General features: G+C 39.1%; 1 protein-coding gene across 4 annotated transcripts in view; it reads left to right on the top strand.

Moving 5' to 3' along the window:
• Positions 1-18,340, top strand: part of CABCOCO1 (ciliary associated calcium binding coiled-coil 1) — an 806,689-nt gene that overhangs the window by 426,032 nt on the left and 362,317 nt on the right. For all 4 annotated transcript variants that reach the window (XM_044056394.1, XM_044056391.1, XM_044056392.1 and 1 more), the window contains one exon: positions 975-1,047. In XM_044056394.1, coding sequence (XP_043912329.1) covers positions 975-1,047 — 73 coding nt within the window. The remainder of the gene's footprint in view (positions 1-974; positions 1,048-18,340) is intronic.

Here is an 18,340-nt window from a genome sequence, read left to right as displayed (position 1 = left end):
TGATGATGATAGCACGGATTTGTTTGCTTGCATAATGGCTTAATGTAACTGAATCAACAACTTCCTGCAAGCTACCCCTTACTGCAGTTTTACATAATGTGTTGTACTATTTGCTTCTTGCCCTTTTCTGTAATTTTTGTTATGCTGTCTTAACCAGCATATCTTTATATCAGGACTGATGTTGAACTGTGCCTGTCATTTCTAATCAAACATGATTCCATCACACTAGTTTAATAACAGACTAGCAAAGATTTCACTGTTTTCACTTCTATTAAGTTTTATTTGTACTCTTCTAACAGTGTTAGGCCACATGCTGATTTTAGGCAAAAGTTGTACATGTTTTAATTTTGTTCTTTATTTATGCTTGGCTCTTTTTTTAAGTTTAAACTGTGCTTTATAATACATTATTTGCAAATTACATTATGTACTGCTAAAACTGTTATTGTGTCATTTAAGTCAGTGTGTGTGTGTGTGTTCTCTTTTGCTTCTCTGTGGTTGGTATAAGCAAGAATCATTCAATTTGTGTGTATAATATTCAGTGGTATTATGTCCTTATCTTTGCCATTTTAGTCAGGTCATGATTAAGAAGGGTCCTGCAGCTAGTTTACTCCCTTGAATAAAAAATACTAAATAAATGCATTTCACGTTATATTGGCATCTCAGGACCAAAGAACCAAAGAGGTGTGAAGAAAAATGAGTAAGATATGTTGCCATTCTGTGAAAGAAGCTGGACAAAAAAAATGTTTATACTATCAGTTCCTAGAATGACATTGTAGTAACTATTGTTTTGTAGGGTAATTACACAGAATTTGTTTATTTTTCCCATTCTTTATTTTAGTAGAACTATGTTAAGCTAAGTCTCCATAAACTACCATGTAAAATGCAGTAACATACACATGAAAATATACTTAACAGTCCTTCTTAAGTGACTTGATTGTTATACTGTACTCACTATGGAATTATTTTCTTTCCAGTTTATTTCAGCCTTACAAACTATATGAATTCCTGTTTAAACATCCAAGAGATGAAGTAGTACTTGGAGCAGAGGTAAGTCAATGCACACATGTATCTGATAAAATAGTTTGGGCATGCAAGAAATTCTTAAATGTTATTAATATTGTGCAAATAAAATGTGCAAAGTCATAGCAGTTAAGAGCTAAAATAAGTACCGAATAATAGTAAAATTTCATTGTCGAAATCGCTGTGTGTTCATGTAGTCTTTCCTGGGCTGTTTTCTTGTTATAAAATGGCTGCATTTAGATATTCATATGTACTTCAAGCTTTTAAATGTCCCAGGTGGTCATTTTCCTCTGTTTCATTGTAAATTCATCACAACTTATTTAGTGACTTAGAATGTTACCACTGAAACAACAATACTTGTTCCATTTATCATTGCATAGCAATCATTTTAAGGCCTGGAATTGTTGCCCGAGGATGCTATACACTTTTGAAGCATAAAATGCTCACATTTCATATAATTTTACTAGCTCACTATTTTGAAAAGCCTATTATCTGCTTCCAATGTTCTATGAAAAAGGAGAAATAGTAGTATTAACTTTTGCTAAGAAAAAAAAATGTTCACTATTTCCCTGACTGATAGCAATCTTAGAATTAAGTTGCAATATGCACTGGTTGTGAGGTTCACCACATGGATCTAAGATAAAAAGGGAGTTACTCCCTAACCACATTACATGCATTTCTTGTGTGTCCTTTTTTCGCTATTGTGATTGGGAAATTGCTCATTCTGATGGAAGTGCTCAGAGGTAAACTCATGCCTGTAGCCCAGTACATGCTGTGTAGTAACATTCTGTGTACTTATTTATCTCCTCATAATAAGAGTATCTTAAGGAGCACTGTCAGATATCATGAGATTTGCCTTGAATTAATGTCCATTAGATATACTGTCATCCAGATGTCAGCTAAATGAGTGCACTGCCAACACTTTCCTTATATGATCTGACTCTGTGATTAGTAAAACTGAAATATCTTACACATATATGAAAAGCATGAATTTGGAGATCTTGGCATTTAAAACTGCACTGAATCATGTTACTTAAGTAAGCAATAAATCCTGATATGGAAGTGGCACTAATTGATTAAGTACTACTTGATATGCACAGAAAAGCTTGAGTCACATGTACCAGCAACTGTATTAAGATATTTCATGCATGACAGCCTCCAACCTGGAGTATTTAATTGCATATTGCTGATTAGCCAACATACATAAATTAGGCATAAACCCTTGTGAAAAATGGTAAAAAAGCAATTAATTATATAGTACTTTACATACAAAACGTACTTATTGTACTTTTCTTGCATTTTGTCACTGTTCTAGGACCAAGCTGGTATGAAATATTGGTTGTTTTTGCTTTTAAACTCAGTTTTGAAGAGATGTCCCTTAATTTCCTGGAACATTTTGCAGCTGTTCTATGCTCTATATTTCCCAAAGGTTTCTCTAAATCTCCGATAAAAATAAGTGTTGGTAGTAATAAAAAATGTATAACTACTGTCCGCAGGATGGGGGGAGGCAGTATTTTTCATAGAATAGATAGCTTAGTAAAAGCAAGCTAAACAAGAAACAGCATGGTTTTTAATCTTAAATGCTTTAACCTCTACTGGTCGTCAAATAATACGCAGACTAGTTACTGCTCTTAAAATCTTATTTTGTCTAGCTTCAGCTCTCTACCTTCCCATACCAATTTCACACACGCTTATGGCTTTCCTCAAGCAGACTAACCACAGTTTCACTGAAATCAGAGAATACAAAGCTGAGAATTGCTTGTCTACTTTTGATAACAAAAATGAACACTGGAAACCTGAAGTAGAAATAGTATCAACTGGGTTGCTAAAAATAATATAGAGGTAACTACACCCTTACAAAACTTCCCTTACCTGTTTGATATATAGCTCTGTACACTTAGCTTTTCATTACTAGACCTAGGAAGGGCAGAGTCTTACTAGACAGCTTTTGGCACACTCCCCAAAGCATTTTCCAACTGAAAAGTCATTATGATTCTTCCTCAGTTGTGTGTTGTTGGCAGAGTAGGGCTCTAATCTTTAATGGTCAGTAATCAGATTTATTTTCACTTCAAGGTGTCTTAACACCCTCTCCAATCTGGTGGCATTTTTTTTCCAAATTAATGCTAAAATAACTGCTATTAGTAATGAGAAAAGAAAAAGCAATATAACTACTCTGTGCAGGATTGGGGTTTGGAAGGTGTAGGCTCACTTGGTCTGAAAGGTTCTATGCTTTTCGTAGAAAAAAAAGCTTGGTAATAGAAAACTTGACAACAAACAACATAAAATTCATCTTAAATGTTGCCTACTGTGGTCTACTGGCAGCCACAGTAATCCTTAGGCTAGTTACTGCTCTTAAACCCTTATTTTTGCTGACTTCATGCTCTCTACCATCCCATGTCAGGTTCACACAAGCTTATGGCTTACCGCAAGCAGGCTAACCAGGCTAACCACAGTTTCACTGAAATCAGAGAAGGTAAAGTTGAGCATTGCTGGTCTGTTTTTGATATACAAACTGAACAGTAGTGACCTGAAGCAAACCAGTATAAACTGGCATAGTGAAAATAATCATGAATGTAAACTACGTACTTACCAATTTCCATTACTTGCTTACCTTTTGATATACAATTCTGTTTACTTCCACTGTCATTACTATATCCATGAAGGTTACAGTCTCACTAGAGAGCTGGAAATACACTCCACGAGGCATTGTACAAATGAAAAATCATTGCATTTTTCCTCTCTTGTGTTTTATTGGCAGACTAGACTTTGTTCTTTAATAATCTGTATCTGGTGTATTTCCACTTCAAGGGGTCTAACACCTTGGTTGATCTTGTAGACCGGTACATTGTTTTGCTAAATATAGTCTCTAAATAACTAGTATAGCTCAACCTAGTGGTAGGTATTCCTCAGAATCTCTGTTATTTATATCCATCCTAGCACAGATCACCATATTGGATCAAAGGTGCAAACCTTACAAACAGACTATCAAAGAAATCACTAATGCTTTACCTACCAAAGTATTCACTGAAGTCCCAGCCTGTTACTATTAAAAGCATTCCTGCACTCATCTGTTCAGTCCAGTAAAATTTTTATATGGTCCATATCACTGCATGCAGTATATACAACAACACACAGTAAAGTTATTCTGTGCAATATTATCTTCTTAATATCTAAGCAGGCAGATAAATGTTGATGAAGCCATTTATTTTGGACACAACAGATTCTTTACTAGGGTCCTCTACCTTTAGAAAGTCAAAGCGCACTAAAGGGCTGCTATAATTGCTGCCCTTGCCAAAGAAATCGTATTTGTTCATGTAAACCAATACAGCTGCCAACTACCACATGCAGAGTTTATTTTTGTGTTAGTGTCTTTATTCGCACTAAATATCAATCAAGTCATTCTTTGTCTGTCTTACTAATAAACTCATAAGCACTTCTTGATGACATTGAAGTGGATAGCATGCAGTATGAATGCTGAAGTCATGCTTCTATGAAATCTTAGTCTGGACTCCAGACTGGTTCATTCTCAATGTCTCATACTTCATTGTTTTTGTTAATTTATATGGCTGTGTTCAAGTAATAACATTCCCTACTATGACTGTCCAGACATCACAAACGTAAAAACACAGTGGTCTGGATAATCACTTTGCTATTCATCAGTATTAGAGCTGCTAGACCCTTTAATCCTACCAACAATGAGTTTCATAGGCTAGGAACATAAATAAGTATGTAAAGCACAGACACATTTCTCAGAAGGGTGAGTGAAGCATATTTTACCATAAATAACTAAAACCAGCTGATTGCTAACATTAATGGCTGCATTCTGTGCTAAACAAAGGTGCAATTTTCTTTGCTTCTATATGGCTCACCTTCATTGATGACCTACCACAACTTAAAAATACTGAGCTATGATACCAGACAACTATTAGTCATGAATAAGTTCTATAAACTCTGACATGAAGAAACCACTGATCTATCTAGACACCTTTTCTGAAAATAGGTAAGTCTCCTACACTTAGCATTATGTATCAATCCTGGTGTGTATAATGCAGAATTTTTAAAAGATTCCAGTCAAGCATTTGGTAGCTAAAAGACTACCAGGTTGGAATTACAAATATGTCTGCCAGGATACTGCCTCAAAAATTGTAAAGGCTGAGAGGTTAAAATCCTGTGTTGAAAATGCCAGCTGCAGATGCTCTTCATATGGATCTGCTGGGCCTGGCACTATAGAACACTGCTACTAAAGATCTTCTATAAGAAGTCAAAGCCCCAAAAACATGGAAAGAGGCAGCCTGAATACATCTCCACAAAGGGTGTTGCTTGGCTGAGTTCACCTACTATTAACTTTTTTAAGTAATCTACTCCTTTATTAAAATCTTGGAGAAGGTGGTTCATACTAAGTTACTGAACTATTTTACTATCAATAGATGGTTCAGTTAGCATAGCATGGCTACTGACCAAGCCCCAAAGTTGAAACTGCTTTATGTGATGTTCTCAGTAGGTTGTATACTGTAATGAATAGGAAAAATCTATAGCATTCTGTTCTAAAATCTTTCCAAATCATCCATTGCCATCAGTCTCTCATTAGTAATTTCCAGGTTATTATGGTCTTGAATGACCAGTCACTGACTAGATCAACAGCTGCTTTGGAGCCACTTTTCTAAGCAGGGGAACACCTGGAACTCTTGCAACCTTAGATACCCTGCAACAACTGCTGCCCCCCCCCCCCGCCCACCATAGTAATGGATGTAGGCTCTAACCCTAATGCTACCCCTTTCCCCTCCCCTAAACCTATACCTTAACTTAAGGAAAAACCTTCCTATAACACTGGCACTATTCAGACAAATTTGAGGCTGATGTTATGGGTGGGGTGGGGGGGGGGTTCATGTGAAAATTGGGAGAAGAAATACTTTTCCTTTCTTGATCTTTTGTTTGTTCGATGTTTAGGGAGTTTGATACTCTGTATGTTTGAACTTCTTAATGCAATTTTGTAATCATTACATTGAGTGCTTGATCATCTAGAGGAAAACTGTATAAGTATATAAATATATATATATATATATATATATATATATAAATTTATATATATATATATATATATATATATATATATATATATATATATATATATATAGATGGATGGATCTATGTCATGTGATTGAGTTTTCAGAAACTTGAAATTCATATGGACAAGACCATAGAAACGAGTTTCAATAAAAAAACAAAAAAACACAAAACTCTACTTTTTTTTAAAAGTTTATGCAGGGAAACAAGCCCCACTGCACCCCACACCCCCTGCAAATTATATATACCAACTCCAAGATGGCACTATAGTGAAGAAAATGGTAAATTTCCCAATTCCTGCTCTACCGTGATCTCCATTCAAAAGCTTAGAGTTTTCAAAAACTCTATAATATGGTCTTGACCATATGAATTTCAAGTTTCTGAAAACTTGAGCTGATAGGGATCCATATGTGTGGGTGTGTGTATGTGTGTTAACTTATTGTTTTAATATACTTGTTATTTACTACTGATATTAATTCCTCTGGGAATTCTTTCTTAATAGTGTCTTTTAAGCAGTTGTGGTATTTTTCTAAAGTGTTTTACGACGTGTACTGGGGAAGTGAAGTCCTATGGTGTCAGTTGAGTACTAGCGACTACCTCGTGCAAGTAGAGCCATGATTTAATCACACCTGTTGATTCTGTTGTTTATTTGCTTCATTTTACAGTTCAGATAGGAAACATTTATTCACTTTTTTCAGCATTTAGATGATATTTACTGCTGATTTAACACTGCTATAGCTGTTTTTATTGTTAAATCGCAATTTACAATGAGTTACTTTATTTACGTTTTCTCTGGAATATTTTTCATTTCTGTCAAAGGAATCTAAGTATATGCTTATTTATGCTGTTTTAAAAGGTTTCTGTTTGATGTAAGGGAATATATTTGATTTTTGGCACTATCTGCCCAAGTGAATTTTATGTGGTACTCTGACTGTGTGTGCTGTTGTTTGGTATACTGTTCAGGTTGAAGAACAAGGCTTATCACATTTTAAACTGCTTCTGCTTAATATTATACAGTTTAGCCCTATTTGCTGTGTGGGGACATAGTTTATATTTTCTATTATTGCTGCCCTTAATCATCCCTTAAATATTTGTGTATTATTCTAGCTAGTGTTTTTTTTTCTCCTAACTTGATGAATCCTGAGAGAACTGCTTCCCTGTCAAATCAGTCGCATCTAAAAAGAAAAAGATCAACATAAACATGCCTCAGCCTATGGTTTGTGAATCTGTTGCTGCCTTAAGCCTCTAGTGTGAGCCTGCAGCCCTCTGTGGTACTGGGGTCAGATACATCCTCTGAGACTGTTCCACCTACTTGGTTTAGGTATGGGAAAACCAGGTGAAGGAGAGGTCCGGGGTAAGACACCATTTGCCAGACATAATATTCTGTACCCAGATATTTTTCCACTACTGTAATTCACACCAAGAAGAAACAGAAACTTCACCACACAATAAGACATCCGGTTATTGCCATGTATAGTGCTGATGGTAGTTTCCTTAGCCAAGAGTTTTTACAGTGAGCTAATCTTGGAGACTTTGCTCCCTTTCAGAATGGCTATGGGCTACCTACTCTATAGATCAGTTAATGGCTGCATATTTTCATGTGTATTCTGATGCAGATAATAGTGAGCTCTCCAAGTCCATGTACTCTTGACTCTTCAGAAGGTAAACAGGTTCAAAAACCCAGTCAGGTGTTCCACTCCACCAGATGCTATGCTAGGTTTATTGACATATTTGACTGTAAGCAATCTGGAGCAATGCAGAGGTTGGCAGAGTTTATTATCTTACTGAGGATTAGTTTCCAAATGTTTTGACTGTTCCTCCTTTGTTACCAGCCTTAGGAGATGTATATAAAACTTTATGTAAAACCCCTTTGGCTAGTGAACCAGTTCCTAAAAAGGCTATGAGTTAATGCAAGGTATGCTCTCATCTTGCAGCTTTCTTTGCTCCTGTGTCAGCTGACCCAGCTGCAGTTTCTGCAGCTGCTAATTCTGATTAAATTGGAAAGTGGTTAGAATGTCAGAGAAAAAAGTTGTCTCAGTCTAGTAATTTAGTCTTTAGAAAATTTTATATTGTCAGGACTTTACGTGGAAATTTATTTTGCAGTGTACTTACAGTTTAGATGATTTTGCTGCATCTTCGCCTGCTAAACTGAAGTGTTATATGAATGAGATTATTTCTAATGTTTTTCAGGTTTTGAAACATGCTTTGAGGATTGTCTGGGAATGTACAGATGCAATTTCTAGAAATGCACCTGCTTCTGTTGTATTGAGAAGGTGTGCTTGGCTGCATAACCAGCATTTTTTTGAGGATATAAAAAATGAGATTTTGAATGGTCCTTTAAGTTCTGAATTTGTGTTTAATCTTGCTGTCACCTGGATTCTCAAATGATGTGATAATAGAGGTAAAGTGATGCATAGAGTATTTGGAATGTTTCATACTCCCAGGTTCTCCCCCATCAAGATGTCCAACTTTAAAAGTCAGAACAATCAAAAATCCCATCCTAACAAGAGTCAGGGCACCAAGGAGAAAATGGTAGGAGGATAATTCTCCCCAAATGAATAAAAAGAGTTCTATCCCCCCTCCCCAAAAGATTGTTCATCTGCTAAAGAATGACTATGCTGAGACTCTGGACATCCCATGCCTTCCTCCTATCCCTCCTTTCCTTTCTCCTTCTCCCAGGTGTTTAATCAACCCAACAACCTGGCTACAAATAGTCTTAGACAAATGGGTGCTGAGAATAATTCAGAGAAGATGCTCTTGGCAGTGGACAGAAAATCCTTCTCCCTTCAGTGGAATCCCCAACACTCACCAGACCAGATACATCTGCTATGTTCTCTCCAGCACTCATTCACAAGTTGCAAGCAGGGGTTACAAAACCAAGTCCTACACCACAAAATGAGAAAGGATTTTACTCCAGAATTTTTGGTACCCAAAAAGGTGTTATGGAGACCAGAGTTATATCTGTCTTACCTAAATACCTTATTGAAAGTACCCACATTCAAAATGCTCACACCGACAGTTGTCCTACTCCTCCTACTGGACCACTATTTCATGGAGACTTAAGATTTGAAAGATGCTTATCCTTACATTCTCTATCAGAAGACAAAGTCCTGACTTTTCCGTACATGTTCATGCATTTGTATCTTCAAGAAGCTATCTTCACAAAAGAGTTTCTCAAAATTCTAGGCCTCATGGCATTAATGATCCTCATGATACCACTGGCTAGATACCATATGAGAAAGATTTAGTGGCTCTTAAAAAAATTTGAGACCCAGCACCTGCGTCCCTTAGAGTTCCAGGTACCAGTGCTGGAATTTGTGAAACGATAGTTACAGTAGTAGGGTGAACATATGTCTCTCAGTCCAGGCCTACACTTCTCCAACCAAACCCAGTTCAGTTTATTTAGTCATACTCATCAGATTTTGAATGGGAAGCACTGTTCAAGGGACATCAAGAGCAAGGCAAATGGAGCCCTTCAGATAATACAAAGCATATAAATGTCAAATAAATAATACCAGCGATTCAGTCCTTAAAAATTTATTTGCTACTTATGGTCTCCAGGTCCCCTTTTTGTGATCACAGACAACACAGTCATGTGGTATCTGAACAGACAAGGGAGGGGGGTGCAAGGTCATACCCTTTTTGTCAGTTGGCAGTGATGACCTGGAAAGTAGGTGTACAACATTATGTGATGCTTCATGCTACATACATCCTGTCAGAGGAAAACATAGTGGTAGACAGACTAAGCAAATCCTGGATGTACCCTTATGAGTGGTAACTCAGGACAGAGGTCTTCCAGGGTTTGTTCCACATATGGGGAACACCTCAAATAGGTCTGTTCACCTCATTTAAAAACAGAAAAATTCTGTTCAAGACATTCTTGCAATCATGCTTGGAGAACTAATAAATTATCATTCTCTTGGATGGAAAATGTTCCTTTATGCATTTCCAATCTTTTCATTGACACCAAAGGTACTTCTGAAGATTCAGAAAAAATTGCCAAAAACATTGTGATGACATCCCCTTTTGGCCTAGGCAAAGTTGCTTCTCCCTCTTAATGCTATCACAAGCTTCCTCACAGCCTGGATCTGCTCACACAGTCTCAGGTGCGACTATTGCACTCCATCTTAGACCAATTGCTACTGACAGCCTGGATGATTCTATCTTGACACCTTCTAGGCACTTCTTCCATAAAGATGTGAAGCAAGTATTGAAAGAAGCAACAAAACCTGTAACTATAAAATCTTATGTTTGCAAGTGAAAAAGGTTTTTTAGGTGGTTCCTAATCGATAACAGAGGACCCAGTATGGTGTCTACCCCTCTGATTTTGAAATATTCATGTGAGCTACTCAATGATGCATCTATCAAGGTGCATTTTGTGACCATCTCAGCTTGTCTGTCCATGAATTCCCCTCTTTTGTCTCTTTTTGTGGTCAAACAGTTTATGAAAGACATGCTGCCCTAGAGACCCACTTGAAAGCAAATTCCTCCTCCTTTGGATCTCAACTTTGTTCTTGAAAAATTGACTTTATATGCTTTTGAACCTGCCTTTCAGGCTAATTAAAACTTCATCACTTGGAAAATTGTTTTGCTTATTATGATATTTGCAAGCAGGTCACTGAGCTGGAAGCTGTCATGGTGGGCCAGCCTTATCTGATTTCCCACAAGGAGAGAGTTGTTTTGCACTCTAATCCATCTTTTTTGCCAAATGTTTCTGAATTTACCCTGAATTTAAGCCATCAATCTCCCAGTTTTCTTTATGGGACCTAAAAACAAGGGAGAGAAGATTCTGTAGACCTCAAATATGCACAGAGAGTTCAGGTACTATCTTCACAGTTGTAACCCTTTTCAGGAAAGCTGAACAGCTGTCTATTTCCTTTTCTAGGGCTAAGAAGGATCAGTCTGTCTCTAAGCAAATAATCGCTAATTGGTTCTCCTCTGCTATTGTTTTTTGTTACTTCCCCATGGTAAAGCAATTCCAGGCAAGGTTAAGGCACATTCTGCCAGAGCATTATCCTCTTCAATGGCATATTGGAAAGGAATGGAACATTATAGAGGCAGCAGCTTGGTCCTCTGTTCATACCTTTACAAAGCACTACAAGATGGATTATTTCTCAAGTTTCAGAGCAGACTTTGCAAGGATCATTCTCTAGGGGATCCTGAATCGTTATCCATCCTCTTCAAAGGAAGGGTAAGATTGGGAAACCTACCCATATGCCACTGAGTGTGAATGATGACCATAGTACAGCTACATAAGTTCTATAACTGTAGCAACAGAAGTTTGAATTTCACGCTGCCTCAGTGGCCACACCTACCCACCATCCTCCTTAAGTTTTTATACATATACATATATATATATATATATATATATATATATATATATATATATAGTTTGAGTGTATCCAACCTTGTTGTGTTGTTGGTTGGCTGTGGTTATTTGTGTTAGTGTTTTTTGACTGTGAATTGGTTGGTTTCAGACAGTTCTTGCTTCTGGTCCTTCTTGTTTCTTCCTACTTAATACTGAAATCCTAAACAACTAACTTCCTGTGACAGGGTTAGGTTTTCCCTGATGAGAGAGACTTAGCCGACCCCTATCACAGGGAGTCAGAGGATAGAATTCTGAGCTCTGGAATGTTCCCAGTGTAGGGTTGTGCATGCACAGAACCCCTATGCCACTGAGGCAGTGTGAAATTTGAACATCTACTGTCAAAGGTAGATAGGACTTAGGCAACTGTACTATGTTCCAGTATAGTGGCATGTGAAGACAGGTTACAAAATTGCAATGGCGGCTGGTGATTTCAAATTCAAGGGGGGCTGCAGGAGACAGCTGAATGGGTGGGGCCAATGGGAAGGGGTGTGACCAATTAAAAAGGGGTGGAGCTATGCTCAAAACCACAACAACTAAAACTTTAATTAAATACACTGCCCTGGGTGCCAAACCACCATTACAAGAGTCCAATCAAGACAAAATGAAGTGTAGAAGAAAAAAATATTTCAATACATTGGCTACATGACAACTTACTTAATATCTAGATGGTAACACAAAGGTTGTGAGGCATGAAAAAATAAATTACTTTTTAAATACATTACTGGAATGCCAGTCAGAAGCAGTTCTAATTATAATTTATATTCAGCTTTATAAAATTACCAAGTAACATGCTGAACGTAACAATCTCTGTGATATGCGAACTTGTAAAAATGTTTCTTATCTAAAAAGACCTGCTGCCTGACAACAACTATCTACTTGTTTCATGGGGAAGACATGATCTAAGTAAAAAATGAACAGCAAACAAGAAACAAGCTCAAGATAAATTGCATAAAGGATTACTGCACAAGTTATGGACCACACATGATAGATTGGCATTCTGTTTAGTTTACGGGTAAAGCCTGCAAAGATGAATACAAGTCTCCAACAAATGTAATGAGCTTCTGAAAATACTGTAATCCTGTCCTTTATTACAAATACTGTCATATGCTTTTCAATACCTAAGGCTTATACATTATCTGGTTATGTAATATTCTCTGCATGGCAACAACAAAAAGGATTTCAATGTTGGTAATTTTTTAACAGTATGCTTATTAAAGCTTACTTGCATCTTACAATGTCTGACAAGCTTCAATTGTATTTATTACTGCTTGGTTGTAACTTGATTAAAGTGTAGCTATCATTCTAAGTCTTTTGGATTAAGCACTTGGGCTTCAGACCAGTTGTTTTACATTAGGAAGGTTTGTGGCAAGCACTGTGGTGGCAGGACAGGTAGCTTTCATCCTTCTAAGTTGGGAACTGCTGATTGAGAGCCCAGTGTCCAAGGGTATTAGTTCTAGTTTAGGCACTTGGGCTTCAGGCCAGTTATTTTACATTAAGAAGGTTCGTGGTCTGCACTCTTGTGGGAGAAGAGGCTGGACTCTGCCCTTCTGAGCTGGGAATTTCTGGTTAGTGGTTTATAGTGCCTGAATATTTGAACTGTATCTTACTGAAATTGGTACACCTTGTTTGCTCTAGCATAGACTAGATCCAGGCCTGCTGAATCTAGCTTTGTTTATATGCTTGTTGTTTGTTTGGTTGTTATTTCCCTGGAAGCTAATTCCACCTAATACGCGACTTCTCAGCGCTTCTGTGGATCACTAGTGATATCTGCATTGCTTACTGTACTAGTTCCTTGTTTCACTTGAAAGAAAGTTACTGTTTGTCGTTTTTGCATTTAGTTACTTGTAACACATTGCACTCAAGTTACCTGGCACTTGCTCACTATAGCAATTATATAAGTCAGCACTAAAAATTAAAAGCACTACACCCTCACTCCCCACTGGCCCTTGTTTTCAATTATTAAGGAATTCCCAATATTATTCTAGCATGTCCAAAGGTCAGTTGTCAATCTCCTGTCCGGTCCAGCTGGTGAATCTGGGAATCTTGAGGCAATGTTATAACTGCCTCATGTACACAGACAATCCTCTCCTCCTCCCACATAACACAAATACTTGCGAGAGATGCAGCTATTTAGCCAAACTGGAGGCTGAGCTCTCTCAACTCAGGACAGGCAAGACCAGACAGGAGGAGAAGGCAACTACACACACCACAAAACCAGCCTCACATAATGCTACCACACCACTGAATCAAACACATAAACACACAAAGACATACTTGGAGGCTCTGAGAAAAAATTTACCTAAACAGCAGAGGCCTCCAAAGCAGACACCCAAACAACTGCTACCTCAAGACACCCCACAAGCAACACATAAACCACAAAAGCAGTGTGCAAAGCAGTCACAGCCCTTAAGGCCAAATACAACACCAAACATACTTGTCATAGGTGACTCCATAGTCAGACACACTGACGTCCCACTCACCAGGCTGAACAAGGAGAGGGTCACAGTAAGCTGCCTATGGGGTGCTAGAATCCGCCACATAACACAAGCACTCTGGTCACTCCACGGCAAGTACAAATATGACACAGTCATTGTCCATGCTGGTGTGAACGAACTGAGACGTACCTCCCTGGACTGCATGAAAAGAGACATAGAGGAGCTCTCTGATTATGTAGCCCATGCAGGTATAACCCTGAGCAGTATCCTTCCTTCACCAAGAATGATGCCACAATATAGAGACAAGATGATCAGCTTTAACAATTGGCTTAATGTCTGGTGTCATTCAAAGGGGATCCAGTGTCTGTCTGCCTGGGATGCCATGCTTGACAAGCCACGCTGCTTCGCAAGGGACGGCTTGCACCTGTCACCCCTGGGATTCCGGATATTGGCTAAGGCTCTTGCCACCCCCATAGTGCCTTTTTTAGGCAAGGCTCAAATTCTAAACCTACCACCCTAGAAAACAAAAATGGGAAGAAACTGAGGGTAATGCTGCTCAATGCCAGAAGTCTAAATCTCAAAATGCACACACTCGAGGCCCTTCTCAGTATGGAGAACATCGATGTCTGTGCTGTAACTGAAACCTGGTTCAAGGCTCCTGAGAGCACCCCGGCACTATTAGGTTTTACCTCATATCATGTGTTCTGGCCCCAAAACCCGGACCACACCACAAAAGGAGGGGGTGTATCCATATTCATAAAGGATACCCACACCTCCAGGTTGGTGGCAACACACGAAGCTTCGGAAACCATCCAAGTGCAACTAACCATAGGCAAAACTGCTCTACAAATTGTAGCATGCTACAGGCCACCCTCTCAAACTCAGGAACCCCACACAGCCTTCCTGAAGACACTAGAGAGTATAAATGTATCTCCAAACACCATCATATTGGGTGACTTCAACTACCCGAATATAGACTGGGAACATTACTCAAGCTGTAACTTTCTAGCCCAGCGGTTCCTGGAGTTCATAAATTCAAATGCCATGGAACAGCTAGTCACTGTTCCCACGAGAGGAGAAAATATACTAGATCTCATTATCACAAACATGGGGACAAAATGCTCCACACCGGAAGTATATCCCTCATTGGTGAGATCTGATCATAAACTAATCTCACTGGAAATCCACATCCCGCCCCCGCCCCAAACAAAAAAGACCACAGTGAAGAAATTCTCTAAAGCAAACTTCACACTACTCAAGACTGGTGTGGTATCCTTCAAGACCCCTGAGCCAGTGGAAACCACAACCCAAGCTGCGGAAGCCCTTACAAATGCCTTCTATGAACACCTCCAGGACTGCATGGATCAGGCAATCCCAAATAAAACCAAGACTCTTTCCACAAAGGGCAAACGTCCAGTCTGGTGGACCCCAGCCATTAACAAACTTTACAATAAGAGGAGAAAGCTATTACATGATAGAACAAAATCCATAAAAGAGAAGTCCCCCCTGATCATTATTAGTAAAAAAATACGAGCACTCATAAAATCAACTAAGGCCAATTTTGGGAGAAAAATTGCCATGGATTCAAAGGACAATCATAAGGCCTTTTTCAGCTATGTTAGGAACCTGGGTGGAAACTCCCAGATATGCTCAGAATTAGTCCAAAATGATACAAAAAATCACTGAACCCACAGACATTGCCAACATACTGGCAGACAGGTTCAGTGCAAACTTCACCCCCCTCTCCCCCCCCTAAAGGAGAGAGAACTATCCCAGCAGAGTGCAGCCTCCCAGACATCTCAAATGCACAGGTGAAAGCTGCTCTCACTAAAGCTAAAATCACAGCATCAATGGGACCGGATGGTGTCCCCGGCTGTGTGCTACACGAGCTAAATGAGGAATTAAACCCGCACATAAGGCAGCTGTTTAATCTCAGCCTTACCACAGGATACGTGCCCAAGGAGTGGCGTACGGCAACTGCGGTCCCACTCCACAAAGGCAGTGCCTCTACGGACCCTGGTAATTACCGCCCCATAAGCTTAACAAGTCTAGTCTGCAAAGCTATGGAGAGGATCATAATGGAGCTCATAAACAAAGATATAGGGGACTTGCAGACATTGGACCCGACCCAGTTTGGCTTCGTCAAGGGCAGATCATGCCTTTTGAACTTGATCGACTTCTTCGAAACAGTCACAAAGGCCATTGATGAGGGAAAGGCAGTCCATACAGCCTAGCTTGACCTTGCAAAGGCCTTCGACACAATACCCCACTCGGGTATTGTAGAAAAACTTACCAGCTTAAATGTAAACCCATATGTCACAAGATGGGTTGCAAACTGGCTTAAGGACAGAACCCACAGGGTTAGAGTTGCTGGCGCTATGTCAGACTCCAAGCCAGTCACAAGTGGTGTCCCACAGGGCTCAGTCCTTGGCCCCCTATTGTTCGGCATCTACTTCTCAGAAGTACAGGCCAACATGGGAGGACTTTGGCTGACAAAGTTTGCAGACGACTGCAAACTGGGCGCCATAGTGGAAAGTGCATCGGACACGGATATCCTTCAGAATGGACTCACGGAAACAGATAGCTGGTGCCAGAGCCATGGCCTGAAGTTAAACGCCAAAAAATGTATAGTCATACCCTTTGGGAAAAACAAGGTAACCCCAAGCTACCATATAGGTGGCAATCCACTAAGCACAGAAGAGGTTATCAGGGACCTGGGGACCCAGGTTGACAGTGGCCTTTCTTTTGACACTCACGTTGCTAAAGTGGTTAGAAAGACCTTCTACATTGCCCACCTGATCATGAAGGGATTCACATCCAGATCTAGTGAGGTCATTGTTCCCCCTGTACTCTTCACTTATCAGACCAATGATAGAAAGTGCAATGCCCCATTCGGGATGTATCTCACCCGACATCTGCAGCAATTGGAGAGACCCCAAAAGTTCCTCACCAAAAGGATAAAGGGACTCCAAAATTTGTCATATGCTGCCAGATTGAAGAAACTCCAGCTCTATTCAGTTGCATACCATCTGCTCAGAGGTGACATGTGCCTGACATACAAGGCCATGTCCAACCCGAATTTATTGGACTTGTTCCACCTCAAAAATCCAAATCCACCAAAACCACTAGAGCAAGTGACTTAAACCTTAGCACGGATATAAATAGGACATGCTGGAGGGATAGATTTATCACTCAGAGACTCCCTATGCTGTGGAATAAAATCCCAATCCATGTGAGGCAGAGCACCTCGCTGGCTCTGTTCAAGAGAAATCTTGACCTGTGGATGGGAGATCTTAGGTTTATCCCGGGAATCATCTCTGTGTCACTGCTGGACAGAGGCACAACAAACTAATGGGCACAGTATTTTTTCATATAAGGGGTGGCGTAAGCCACAAAAATTTGGGCTAGACTTATAAATGCCTTAGGGCAGATAGCCTAGTATAAACCTATGAACCTAAGCTTACCTGATGGTCATTAAAACATTGCTACTTTAACGCAGAGCAACAGGGCACTGCAACAGCATGCATTTTCTGAATAATAAGAAGCATAAATCAACAGTATAAAATATGACAGAAAACCAGAACATTCTACAAAATCAAGGACAGATGAAAAGCCAGGATCGTACTTGTGGTCTACCTTGGATGGGGGAATACTCTGCACACTTACACTGCATAACTGCTCCTTGCCTTGCCTGGACACATCCAAAGCCACTACAGTGGGGAGTGGGGTGCAACAAGTATGTCACAATTTGAAATGTCTCTGGCTGATGGTGATGGCTCATACCTCTCAACCTCAGAGCAAGAAATCTGGACAAAGCCATACATAGAAGTGGGACACAGGCTCAAAAATAAGAACAATTTTTAAGTATTGCTCTTATAAACTTAGAAAGATAATAGACTAGTAGTAGGTCTTGCATTAGTATGAATTTTCTGAAGAGTATGAAATCTGAAACTCAAATGTCTGCCATTATTTTCTAATGTCAAGCTCTAATGATTTGCCACTAATTTCCCAGAAAACCACAATTTTATGAAAAACGGACCAAAAATGTGATGCAAAAATATAAAATTGCCACACAATACAGCTGGGAACCTGTCAAAGAAGGGACACATTTTTAATATTAGTACGGTTAACTTGAGCAGCTGACAAAATAAGAGCATCTACATGCATTTCTGAAATAAAAGTAATCTATAACTCTGATCATTTCAGTTATTTATAATTGTAAAACTTCCACGTTTTCTTCCAAAAGTGCCATTTTGCAGAGGGATTATTAAGGGGAGAGCAACATTTTTAGCCAAAATTAGGGATAGTTGAGAGGTTTGAATAGTCCTAATTCTATAAAGCGATTTATTTATATGTACCTCTCAACCTCTTAATGCAGGAAATCTGGACAAGGTCAAATATATTGGGGGAAACATACAAACAGTACTAAAAATTGCTCTTGTATAAACTCAAG

Source organism: Protopterus annectens, chromosome 14.part0 (assembly GCF_019279795.1).
Source record: "Protopterus annectens isolate FY-2018-M chromosome 14.part0, PAN1.0, whole genome shotgun sequence".
Taxonomy (NCBI): Eukaryota; Metazoa; Chordata; order Ceratodontiformes; family Protopteridae; genus Protopterus; species Protopterus annectens.
The sequence above is the reverse complement of the archived record's forward strand: the minus strand, read 5'-3'. Positions and strand labels throughout refer to the sequence as shown.